The following is a 13434-nucleotide window of genomic DNA, read 5'->3' as shown; positions in this document are numbered from 1 at the left end:
TGATATCATTAAGCATTCTGTAAATTAGTTTTTTATATTCTGTATCTGATAATTCCAAGATTGTATCTTCATTTGGGAAAGATTTTGATTCTTTTGTTTGGGGGGTTGGAGAAGCTGTCACGGTCTGCTTCTTTAAGTGGTTTGATATGGATTGTTGTCTTCGAGCCATCACTGGGAAACTAGTTTTTCCAGAAAATCCGCTAAAAAAAAAATGCAGTCAGATCCCTATCAGAGTTCTCCCTCTGGCTCAGGCTATCCAGATGTTAATGAAGCCACCTGGGGAGGGTGGGGGAGGGAACAGAGAGATAGGAGAGTAGCACCTCAGAATATAGCCAGAGTTGCTTGTCTTGCTTGGAATGACTATTATATCTGAGAATCCCGCGGGCGCGTCGCCTATGTGTGCTGGCTGTGTGGAGTTTGCCCCCGGGGGGTCTGGCCCACTGGAGTCACGGTCAGATCCTCCGCTTCCAGCCCCACGCCCAGCGTCAAGGCTCCCCTACTGGGACGGTGCACTCTCGTCTCCAAAATCAGTCGCTGCCTCCCGGGGACTTCTCGTCCCTCCAGCCACGTGGCCGTGCCACCCGCGAGAACCAGTTTGGCCTCCTCCCAGGGTTAGTTCAGATGGGTGGAGCAGCTCCCCGTGCTTGTGCCGTAACCAAGTGTCCCTGCTGGGATGCTGTTCTCCCCGCTCCAATACCAGTCGCTGCCTCCCGGGGACTTCTCCTACCGGCTGCGTCCCACGCCGCCCGCACGACCCGGCTGGTCCCCTTCCCGGGGTTAGTTCAGGGGGGTGGAGCAACTCTCCGTGTTTATGCCGTACCTGTGTCCAGTCCAAATCCCTGCGGGACGGTTCCCCGGCTCGGATGCTGCTCTTTCTGCTCCAAGACCAGTCACTGCCTCCCAGGGACTTCTCCTACCGGCTGCGTCCCACGCCGCCCGTGGAACCGGCTGGTCCCCCTCCCGGGGTTAGTTCAGGGGGGTGGAGCAGGTCTCTGTGTTTGTGCCGTACCTGAGTGGTACGCTGGCTCCAGGCTCTGGAAACAATCGCTGCTTCCCCGTATTAGTTCGTTCTCCATCTCTAAATCTGTGTTTGTTGTTCAGGGTTCGTAGATTGTTATGTATGTGATCGATTCACTTGTTTTTCCGTGTCTTTGTTGTAAGAGGGATCCGAGGTAGCGTCTGCCTAGTCCGCCATCTTGGCTCCGCCTCCTAATCTATTCTTGATATGGTCTCTAAATTCAGGTGGAATGTACTCAAGGTCATACTTTGGCTTTTGTGGACTTGTTCTAATTTTCTTCAGCTTCAACTTGAACTTGCATGTGAGCAACTGACGATCTGTTCCACAGTCAGCCCTGGCTTTGTTCTGACTGATGATATTGAACTTCTCCATTGTCTCTTTCCACAGATGTAGTTTATTTGATTCATCCATATTCCACCTGGCAAGGTCCATGTGTATAGTAGCTGTTTATGTTGTTGAAAAAAGATACTTGCAATGAATAAGTTGTTGCTTTTGCAAAATTCTATCATGGATGTCTGGTGTCATTTCTATCAACAAAATCATATTTTCCAGCTACTGATCCTTCTTCTTTGTTTCCAACTTTTTTCTTTTTTTAATTATTATTGTGCTATAAGTGAAAGTTCACAAATCAAGTCAGTCTCTCATATAAAAATTTATATACTCCTTGCCATATAATTCTAGTTGCTCTCCCCCTAATGAGACAGCACACTCCTTCTACTCCACCCTCTATTTCCGTGTCCATTCAGCCAGCTTCTGTTCCCTTCTGCCTTCTCATCTCCTCTCCAGACAGGAGCATCCCACATAGTCTCATGTGTCTACTTGATCGAAGAAGCTCACTCCTCACCAGTATCATTTTCTATCTTACAGTCCAGTCCCTATCTGAAGGGTTCGCACTGGGAATGGTTCCTGTCTTGGGCTAACAGAAGGTCGGGGACCATGACCTCCAGGGTCCTTCTAGTCTCAGTCAGACAAGTCTGGTCTTTTTACGAGAATTTGAGGTCTGCATCCAACTGCTGTCCTGCTCCCTCAGGGATTCTCTGTTGTTTTCCCTATAACCAATGACTGTCAGGGCAATCATCAGTTGTAGCTGGGCACCATCTAGTTTTCCTAGTCTCAGGCTGATGTAGTCTCTGGTTTATGTGGCCCTTCCTGTCTACTGGGCTCTTAATTACCTTGTGTCTTTGGTGTTTCTCATTCTCCCTTGTTCCAGGTGGGTTGAGACCAATTGATGCATCTTAGGTGGCCACTTCCTTATGTTTAAGACCCCAGACACCACTCTCCAAAGTGGCATGCAGAATGTTTTCTTAATAGATTTTATTATGCCAATTGACCTAGATGTCCCCTGAAGCCATGGTCTCCAAACCCCCACCTCTGCTACGCCGGCCTTCGAAGCATTTGGTTTATTCAGGAAACATCTTTGCTTTTGGTTTAGTCCAGTTGTGCTGACCTCTCCTGTATTGTGTGTTGTCTTTCCCTTCACCTAAAATAGTTCTTTTCTACTATCTAATTGGTGAATACCCCTCTCTCTCCCTCCCTACCCACTGGTGTAACCACGAAAGAATATTTTCTTCTCTGTTTAAACTATTTCTTGAGTTCTTTTAGTAGTGATCTCATACAATATTTGTTGTTTGGCAACTGACTAATTTCACTCAGCATAATGCCTTCCAGATTCCTCCATGTTATGAAATGTTTCATGGATTCATCATTGTTCTTTATCAATGCATAGTATTCCATTGTGTAAATATACCATGATTTATTTATCCATTCATCTGTTGATGGGCACCTTGGTTGCTCCCATCTTTTTGCTATTGTAAACAGTGCTGCAGTGAACATTGGAGTGCATATATCTATTCGTGTAAGGGCTCTTATTTCTCTAGGATATATTCCAAGGAGTGGGATTGCTGGATTGAATGGTAGTTCTATTTCTAGCTTTATAAGGAAGCACCAAATCGATTTCCAAAGTGGTTGTACCATTTTACATTCCCATCAGCAGTATATAAGTGTTCCAGTCTCTCCACAACCTCTCCAACATTAATCGTTTTGTGTTTTTTGGATTTCTTTTTTTCTAGCTTTCACATTCCAATCACCAGTAATTATCAATGCATCTTGATTGCATGTTTGATCAATTTCAGACTGCAGAAATAGGTAACAATCTCCAATTTCATCATCTTTGCCCTTAATGGTTAGTGTGAAAATCTGAATAATAGCTATATTGACTGGTCTTCCTTTTGTTGTTGTGTGCCCTTGAGTCGATTCTGGCTGATAGCGATCCTATAGGACAGAGTAGAACTGCCCTATAGGGTTTCCAAGAAGTGGCTGGTGGGTTCAAACAGCTGACCTTTTGGTTAGCAGCCTGAGCTCATAACCACCTTGCCACCAGGGCTCCATGGTCTTCCTTGTAGGTAGGCATGAGGTCTTCCTTGTAGGCATATGGATATTATCCTATCACTAACAGCTTTGTAGTTCAGGATAGATCTTGAAATGTTTTTTTGAAGATGAATTCAATACCATTCCTCTTCAATTTTTCATTCTTGGTGTAGTAGGCTGTATGATTGTCCAATTCAAAATGGCCAGTACAGCCCATTTCAGGTCACTAATCCCTAGGATATCAATGTTTATGCATCCCATTTCATTTTTGATGACTTCCAATTTTCCTAGATTCCCACTTCATACATTCTACATTCCTATTATTAATGGATGTTTGCAGTTGTTTCTTCTCATTTTGAATCACACCACAGGAGCAAATGGAGTTTCCAAAAGCTTGACTCCATCTACATAATTAAGGTTGACTCTACTTTGAAGAGGTAGCTCTTCCCCAGTGGTATTTTCAGTGCCTTTAAATCTGAGGGGCTCATCCTCTGGCACTATATTAGCCAATGTTTAGCTGCTCTTCATAAGGTTTTCACTGGTTGATTTTTCCAGAAGTAGACTGCCAGGTCCTTCTTCCTAGTCTGTCTTAATCTGAAAGCTTAACTGAAATCTGTCCACTATGGATGACTCTGTTGGTATTTAAAATACCAGTGGCATAGCTTCTAGCATCATAGCAACACACAAGCCACTGCAGTTCAACAAACTAACAGATTTTATATATATATATATATATATATATATATATATATATATATATATAAAAGCATTGCCATCAAGTTGATTCCAACTGATAGCAATCCTGTAGGACAGCGTAGAGAACTACCCCATAGAGTTTCCAAGGACCGCCTGGTGGATTCAAACTGCTGACCTTTTGGTTAACAGCCATAGCACTTAACCACTATACCACCATGGTTTCCGTATATATATATATATGTATATATGTGTATATATGTGTATATATGTATATATAATATAAATGTACTTTTGATTAAAACCAGCAAAACCTAACAATTAACTAATGATGCAGGCCTTCTCAATCAGTCGGTAGACTTACCTTTACTGAACACCCACTATGTGATCATCCCTGTGTTGAATGAGGCATAAGAAAGGTTTCCTGACCTTAAGGTGATGACAACCTGCTGGGGAGGCAAGACGTGTAAACAGATGTCAGGACTGGGTAGAAAGGATATCTCCTAGTTCTGTGGCCTTTCTGAGCTGGGGATGTGCAACTCAGCAAATACCCTGTGTGTACATTTGGATCATGCTTCAAATCCCTGTACATTGAGGAACCACTAACTAGCTGTCCAACCTTGGAAGTCACTTAACCTCTCCAAGCCGTTGTATCATGTCATAGTTGGATTATGTGATTTTTAAGTTCCCTTTCCACTCTCTCAATCTATGGTTCTCTATCACTATAAAAATGTTTTCAAAGTCCTGTGTGCCCAACACTGAATCGGATTGCCCAAGAAGACATGAGAATAGGCATGGGAGACGGTAGGAGGAGGAATATTCTTTTCCTCCCTCTGTCAGCCCTGCTTGACTCAATGTAAAGGGAAGTATGGAGGTGGGGCCAAGATGGCGGAGTAGTCAGACACTTCCGGTGGTCCCTCTTACAACAAAGACCCAAAAAAACAAGTGAATCCATTATGTATATGTCAGTGCAAAGGGAAGTATAGATTCCTGTCTAATCAACCATCCTCTAATCAGTTACTGCCTCTGTCTTCAAGCCAGGCTTTTGTCAGTTCTTTCTGACTGTGTCTTCATCCATACTCCGACTGTAACTATCTTGGTGTAATGTGAATGTAATAAGGCCAGCTTTTAAAGGAACCTCACAAATGCTTTGGATTATGTTCTTGTTAAAGTAAGCAAGACTACAGTGGAGAGTTGCTGCATCAGTCCAAATATAGGTAAATCAGGGGTCCCCAGGGCCTGTGGTTGGGTGCTGGTGAACAGGAAGTCCAAAGGATTAGAAGGAGGAGAATACCTTCTTGGGGGTAGGGGGGTGCCATGAGTAATGGAGCTGAGATGTCAGCAAAGGGAATACAGCCAAAATGTAGTCTAGAGAGAGCTGACATCCATGCTGGCAACTGTCATTTTCCTTCACATGGGCTGCTCCATGAAGTACCGGAAAAGAGTCTTTATTAATTCCCACTTGCTAATGGTTGCCAATTTTTCAGGCTCTCAGTGGAACACAAAGTTATGACAAAGCTGTGTGCTGTTTGAGGGGGTGTTTGGTGAAGGTCAGTGTCAGTCTTGCTTGATTTAAAGCTTCCCAGATTTTCTGCAAAGCCATAAACAGTAAAGTGACGAATTTGGCCCTGGAGCCAGAACGGGGGGAGGCCCAACTACAAGGGAGGTCAGGAAAGCACCACCAAGGAATGGAGAGAAACTAGAAACATGGACAGGAAGGAGGGGAGGCATTTCTGCTTCAAGGAAGGGAAGGAATACCTCCCCGAGGGGGACAGTGGCAGTGGTAAATGCGAGAGTCAGCAGAGCAGTTCTGGCTGAGATCATCTGGGGGTAAGAGAGCATGGCTCCTAGGGATGAGGTTTTGGTTAGGTAGAGCACAGAGGCACCAAGGAATTCCAGCCTGACTTAGCTGGGGCATTAGTTTGTGGGAAAGTGGAAGGGGTCGTAATCCTGGTAACATCCCAGGAAAAGCTGTCCTCATAAACTGTTGGCAGATTGATGATGGAATAGCAGCCTAGACACAAAAGAGGGCTGGAAAGTTTGGTTTCTTAGGATACATATAAAGGTTCAGTCATACCCCACACATCATCCTTCCAGTCCTCCTTCCATCTGCCTCTTTACTCACCCCTCCCCCCACACACATGCACACACACATGTACACATAGAGGCAAACACACTAGTTCTATCAGAGAGCAGCTACCTGGCATCTGTTGTTGTGGCAAGGAAAACTCAACCAGGATTCAGAAGGGCTCTGCCGCTAGCTGGCTCTCTGACTTTAGTCAGGCATTTATAGTCCTCTGCCCCCCAACTCAGTTCCCTCACCTATAAATTGGGAGAATAATTTCTCTCAGGCTAGTTGTAGGGATCAAATGGGATAATGGATGTGAAAGTGCTTTCGTAACTTTAAATTCCAAGTATCCACCTCCCCAAACTGAAATCAGAATCTCTGGGAATGGGCTCCTGGCCTTGGGATCATGAAAGCTCCTCCAAATAATTCTATGTGTAGGCAAAGAACCACTACCATAACGCACAATACAAAATCCTTCATAAGTTCATTTAAAGTTGTGTTCATTGAGCAATAACTTCCCTTGCCAGCCACTGTATGAGGTGCTTTGGATAAAGCAGAGAGCCAGGCAGACATAGTCCCTACCCTTAGAACATAAACAGTAGGAAAGATAGCTGTTGAGTAAATAATTAAAGGTATATTGTGCCTACAAAGGCAGAATACAGAGCATATGGAAGTATATAATAAGGGACTTAATCTAGTCTGGGAGGTCAAGGAAGATTTTGCTGTGGAAGTGATGTTTAAACCTTGACCTGGAGGATGAGCAGGAGACATTCCTGGTGATAACGATGGTATCTTTAACTTGGGGCCATCTCTAGTCACTGAGTTCACTCAGTGCTGCCTTAGCTTAGCAAGTATTCCTTTTACCTTCCGTGTTAAATAATGATCACAGCAGCAGTGGCTCAGCTGTACTTGGGAAGTGAGGTTGCAGGTGCTAAAGAGTCCCAGGATGCTAACAGGTCATTGTTAGACGGCTCTTAGGCTCCATGATATGCTCAGTCATTTGCAGGGCCCTCTTCATTTCTGCCCTCTCACGTTGTAGTTGCAGAAGCAAGACTTCTCAGCATTTAGAAGAGGCTTTGCTCATTACCTTGAAGTGGGAGTAACAATAGTAGAAAAGATTTCTTGGTTTAAATCTTGGCCTTACCACTTATAATATGTGTGATGTTAAGAAACATTCTTAACTTCTCTGAACCTCAGTCTTTTTGTCCACAAAAGTGATGCTTCAGACTGTAAATTTTATAGGGTTGTGTGAAGATTGCCTTGAGGCAAGTCCCAGCACTTCATTGTATTAAAGGCCAAAACAAAGAAAAAAAATTTTTTTAAACTTGGAGCTTCTACTTCTAGCAAGGTGGTTATTATTGTTAGGTCTGTCAAATCAATTTTTGACTCATAGAGACCTCATGTGACACGATAGTACTGCCATCGTGTTTTCTAGGCTATAATCTTTATGGGAGCTGATTGCCAGGCCTTTTTTCCTTGGAGCCATTGTGTGGGTTTGAACTGCCAACCTTTTGGTTAGCAGCTGAGCACTTAACTGTTGTAACACCAGGCTCCCTTCTAGCACTACAGGCTTAAAAATATTTTTGAATTATAAACTTTAGGTGCTAGATAAACTGCAAAACATACATAGCTTAAGTCAAAAGAAAACAGGAAAATCCCCAAGGACCAAATAAAACAAGCAAAACAAGAAATTCAGATTAAGAGCTGGAAGCAGACAAATAAATACAGAAGTTGGATATCGGGAACAGAGTCTTGGGTGCATGAGAGAACAGGGGAGAAAAGGCCATGAGTCATACAATGTAGGCAGCCAGACCAAAGCCCTCCAGCATCTAGCCAATACTCTGGAAGACACCTCTCCCAGGCTGCTGCTTCACCAGGTCACAATGGGACAGCCATTCTGGTTGTTATGGTCCTGCTCCTTTCTGAGCAGTCACAGCCTTTCTTCTGGTTGGTCAGTGCCCACAAATACCTGTTCAGCATTTTGACTCTTACCCGAGGCTAGTCTGCTTATTGAAAAAAAAGATAGATATAATTCATCTGCCAAAAAGAGCTGACAAGGAAACCTCGTATCTTCAGAGACTCCCTGTGAGAGAAGAGGCTGTCTTGGGTAAGCACAGGTCTGCCCTCACATGAGCCTGGGGCTCCAATTTATATACTCTGTGCACCCTTAGGTGATTCAACCTAAGAAACTAAACTGAAAGGGTCCCAGATTGGTAGCTTCCCAGGCCCTTGGCAAAAGTCAAGGAAATCCCCTCTGGAAGAACAAGTCTTAAGTACAGACCCCTCAGGATTCTACTCTTTAATCAGGGGTACAATGTGAATGCCTCCACCTTCCCCCAGTGTTGTGCACTGTGGGGGCCCTGGGAGCAGTGTACAAACAAGTTTTAGAAATGAATACATTGAAACATCTGCAAGATGTGAGATGAAATGTTATGTCATTGTAAAAATTTCACATAAAAAGAAAAGCCCACAACTCAACAGAAAAATGTTGTTGCTGTTAGGTGCCGTTGAGTCAGTTCCGACTCATAGCAACTGAACGCACAACAGAACGAAACACTGCCCAGTCCTGCGCCATCCTTACAATCATTGCTATGCTTGAGCTCATTGTTGCAGCCACTGTGTCAATCCACCTCGTTGAGGGTCTTCCTCTTTTCTGCTGACCCTGTACTCTGCCAGGCATGATGTCCTTCTCCAGGGAATGATCCCTCCTGACAACATGTCCAAGGTATGTAAGATGCAGTCTCACCACCCTTGCTTCTAAGGAAAGGAGCATTCTGGTTGTACTTCTTCCAAGACAGATTTGTTCATTCTTTTGGCATCCGTGCTATATTCAATATTCTTCACCAACACCACAGTTCAAAGGCGTCAACTCTTCTTCGGTCTTCCTTATTCATTGTCCAGCTTTCACATGCATATGGTGTGATTGAAAATACCATGGCTTGAGTCAGGCGCACCTTAGTCTTCAAGGTGACATCTTTGCTTTTCAACACTTCACAGAGGTCCTTTGCAGCAGATTTACCCAATGCAACGCGTCTTTTGATTTCTTGACTGCTGCTCCCATGGCTGTTATTGTGGATCTGAGTAAAATGAAATACTTGGCAACTTCAATCTTTTCTCCATTTATCATGATGTTGCTCATTGGTCCAGTTGTGAGGATTTTTGTTTTCTTTATGTTGAGGTGCAATCCATACTGAAGGCTGTGGTTTTGATCTTCATTAGTAAGTGCTTCAAGTCCTTTTCACTTTCAGGAGGCAAGGCTGTGTCATCTGCATAATGCAGGTTGTTAATGAGTCTTCCTCCTATCCTGATGCCCAGTTCTTCTTCATATAGCAAAGTTTCTCGGATTATTTGTTTAGCATACAGATTGAATAGGTACGGTGAAAGGATACAACCCTAACACTCATCTTTCCTGACTTTAAACCAATCAGTATCCCCTTGTTCTGTCTGAACAAGTACCTCTTGATCTATGTAAAGGTTCCTCATGAGCACAGTTAAGTGTTCTGGAATTCCCATTCTACTCAATGTTATCCATAATTTGTTATGATCCACACAGTCGAATGCCTTTGCGTAGTCAATAAAATGCAGGTAAACATCCTTCTGGTATTCTCTGCTTTCAGCCAGGATCCATCTGACATCAGCAATGATATCCCTGATTCCACATTCTCTTCTGAAACCAGCCTGAATTTCTCCCAGTTCCCTGTCAATATACTGCTGCAGCTGCTTTTGAATGATCTTCAGCAAAACTTTTCTTGCATGTGATATTAATGATATTGTTCTATAATTTCTGCATTCAGTTGGATCACCTTTCTCGGGAATAGGCTTAAATATGGATCTCTTCCAGTCAGTTGGCCAGGAAGCTGTCTTCCATATTTCTTGGCATAGACGAGTGAGCACCTCCAGCACTGCATCCGTTTGTTGAAACATCTCAATTGATATTCCATCAATTCCTGGAGCCTGGTTTTTCACCAATGCCTTCAGAGTAGCTTGGACTTCTTCCTTCAGTACCATTGGTTCTTGATCATATGCCACCTCTTGAAATGGTTGAACATCAACTAATTCTTTTTGGTGTAATGACTCTGTATATTCCTTCCATCTTCCTTTGATGCTTCTTGCATCGCTTAATATTTCCCCCATAGAATCCTTCACTATTGCAACTCGAGGCTTGAATTTTTTCTTCAGTTCTTTCAGCTTGAGAAACACCGACAGTGTTCTTCCCTTTTGGTTTTCTATTTCCAGTTCTTTGCACGTGTCATTATAAGCCTTTACTTTGTCTTCTCCAGCTGGCCTTTGAAATCTTCTGTTCAGGTCTTTTACTTCATCATTTCTTCCTTTTGCTTTAGCTGCTTGACATTCATGAGCAAATTTCAGAGTCTCCTCTGACATCCATCTTGGTCTTTTCTTTCTTGCCTGTCTTTTCAATGACATCTTGCTTTCTTCATGTATGATGTCCCTGTTGTCATTCCACAACTCGTCTGGTCTTTGGTCACTAGTGTTCAATGCATTAAATTGATTCTTGAGATGGTCTCCTAATTCAGGTGGGATATACTCAAGGTCATATTTTGGCTCTCGTGGACTTGCTCTGATTTTCTTCAGTTTCAGCTTGAACTTGCATATGAGCAATCGATGGTCTGTTCCACAGTGGGCCCCTGGCCTTGTTCTGACTGATGATATTGAGCTTTTCCATCGTCTCTTTCCACAGATGTAGTCAATTTGATTTCTGTGTGTTCAGTCTGGCGAGGTCCATATGAAAGAAGGTATTTGCAATGAAGAAGTCATTGGTCTTGCAAAATTCTATCATTTAATCTCCGACATTGTTTCTATCACCAAGGCCATATTTTCCAACTACTGATCCTTCTTCATTGTTTCCAACTTTCGCATTCCAATCACCAGTAATTATCAGTGCATACTGATTGCATGTTCAATCAATTTCAGACTGCAGCAGCTGATAAAAATTTTCAATTTCTTCATCTTTAGCCTTAGTGGTTGTTGTGTAAATTTGAATAATAGTCGTATTAACTGGTCTTCCTTACAGGCATATGGATATTATCCTATCACTGACAGCATTGTACTTCAGGATAGATCTTGAAATGTTCTTTTTGACGATAAACGTAACATCATTTCTCTTCAAGTTGTCATTCCTGACGTAGTAGACTATATGATTGTCTGATTCAAAATGGCCAATACCAGTCCATTTCAGCTCACTAATGCCCAGGATATCGATGTTTATGTGTTCTATTTCATTTTTGACAATTTCCAATTTTCCTAGATTCATACTTCATACATTCCATGTTCCGATTATTAATGGATGTTTGCAGCTGTGTCTTCTCATTTTGAGTCATGCCACATCAGCAAACGAAGGTCCCAAAAGCTTTACTCCTTTGAGGCCATTAAGGTCAACTGTACTTTGAGGAGGCAGCTCTTCCCCAGTCGTCTTTTGAGTGTTTCCAACCTGGGGGGCTCATCTTCCAGCACTATATCAGACAATGTTCCGCTGCTATTCATAAGGTTTTCACTGGCTAATGCTTTTCAAAAGTAGACTGTTGGGTCCTTTCTAGTCTGTGTTAGTCTGGAAGCTCAGCTGAAACTTGTCCTCCATGGGTGACCCTGCTGGTGTCTGAATACCAGTGGCATATCTTCCAGCATCACAGCAACACGCAAGCCCCCACAGTACAACAAACTGACAGACACGTGGGGGCAACAGAAAAATAGGTAAAGGCTAATATATACAATTCATGGAAAGGAATGGCTAGTAAGCATTTGAAAATGTGCAGTCTTACTAATAATTTTTAAATGTGCAATTTAAAATGCAGATGCTTTGAGTTAAACTTGTAAATATAATTATTTTTTATGATAATACTCAGGAGGGGGACACTAGTAAATTAGTATATATTCATACGCTGTGGGTAGAAGTATAAATTTGTATACCCTTTCCAGATGATGATTTATTCATTATTAGGGCATTAAAATGTTCTTCCACTCATTTCATTTGTTTAGGGGGCCATTTGTATATATCTTTTGTAATTTGTCTGTATATATCTTTTCATTTTTCTATACGATTTTTGTTCCTTTGTATCCTCAATTTTTAAAAGTTCTCTAAATTTGCTATATCAGCTCTTTATCTGTGATACCTGTTATGAATATATTCTCCCAGTTTGTCATTTGTCTTTTGGCTTTACTTATAGTGTTTTTTTTGCTTTTGCCCCATGCCAAAAAAAAAAAAAAAAAAAATTTTTTTTTAATGTAGTCAAGTGTGGTTTTTAAAATCCCCTCTACAGATACCTCTTAAACAAAGTAATTCTAATCATTCGCTTGCATCCCCCACTTCCTAGAGTCCAGCCAGCCTTTCATGCCTCAAACACCCTCCTGAGGATTTGGTTCATTCTGCTGTGTTTTATCCTTCTTCCTCCTCATAGTTCATAACAGGCCAGGTCTTCCAAGGAGGTGTGATGTGTATGGGGGCTAGAACAATCTCCTGAATGAAGGAATACATAATTTACATGTTATTATGACCCAAGAGAACAAGCACAGAACTGGGCTTCAGACTTGAGAGCTTCTTTTTCCTACAGCTCCTTCAGATACCCTGGCAGGTCCTGGGGGCAGTCAGAGGCAGAGGTCTGTGCCCCTCTTGTATCTGGTTGTGTCATTGGTTCTCGTCCCTGCAGCCCCACAGCTGGGTGGGACCCCGAGTCTTGGTGGGGTCTGTGCTAGGCCAGATTTGCCCTTCTTCTAGAGAAGAGGAGTTCTGCTTTAGTCACCATTGTGTTGGCAAATGGAAGGGAGTTGAGCAAGATCAAACAAACCAATTCTTTTATTTCTTACTCCACTCCAAGGGGTCTGAGCAAGGTGCAAAAAAAATACCTGGCCTGGCCTGTTTCTTTACCAGCTTGTGGGTGATCATGAAATCTTACCCAGAGGCGTTTGGACATCCCATTTCCTGAATCTTACCTCTTCACTGCTTTCCTCTGTTTATAGTCAAGTCACCTGGCACTTCAGTGGGCTGACTCAGACCCAGGGGAGGGGCGGGCATGTGGGTGAAGACCAGTCAATGAATGGGGCAGCTGGAGAGGGCTGGGTGTGGCTCAGGCTTGGGCCCCCAGGCTGGGGTCTGACGGCACTGGCTCCACCACAGTGAGGTCGGACAGCGGCGACGGAGATGCATTGTGTGTTACAGAAGAGGAACTGGCTGCTGAAGACGAGGATATGCCGCCCTTCCTGTGCACACAGGAAGGTAAGAGTCATGGGGGGCTTCCCTCTGCCTTCTGATCTCCCCTTCTTCCCTTCCCTGTTC

General features: G+C 43.2%; 1 protein-coding gene across 2 annotated transcripts in view; it reads left to right on the top strand.

Annotated features, from left to right (window-relative positions):
- Positions 1-13434, top strand: part of SCARA3 (scavenger receptor class A member 3) — a 68086-nt gene that overhangs the window by 17864 nt on the left and 36788 nt on the right. The window contains exon 2 of one of the 2 annotated variants that reach the window (XM_049865692.1): positions 13318-13374. In XM_049865692.1, the coding sequence (XP_049721649.1) occupies positions 13318-13374 (57 nt within the window). Of the gene's footprint in view, positions 1-13275; positions 13375-13434 lie in introns of both variants that reach the window. The other variant, XM_049865691.1, reaches the window with a different exon arrangement.

The sequence above is a fragment of the Elephas maximus genome, chromosome 22 (assembly GCF_024166365.1).
Source record: "Elephas maximus indicus isolate mEleMax1 chromosome 22, mEleMax1 primary haplotype, whole genome shotgun sequence".
Taxonomy (NCBI): Eukaryota; Metazoa; Chordata; class Mammalia; order Proboscidea; family Elephantidae; genus Elephas; species Elephas maximus.
The sequence above is the reverse complement of the archived record's forward strand: the minus strand, read 5'-3'. Positions and strand labels throughout refer to the sequence as shown.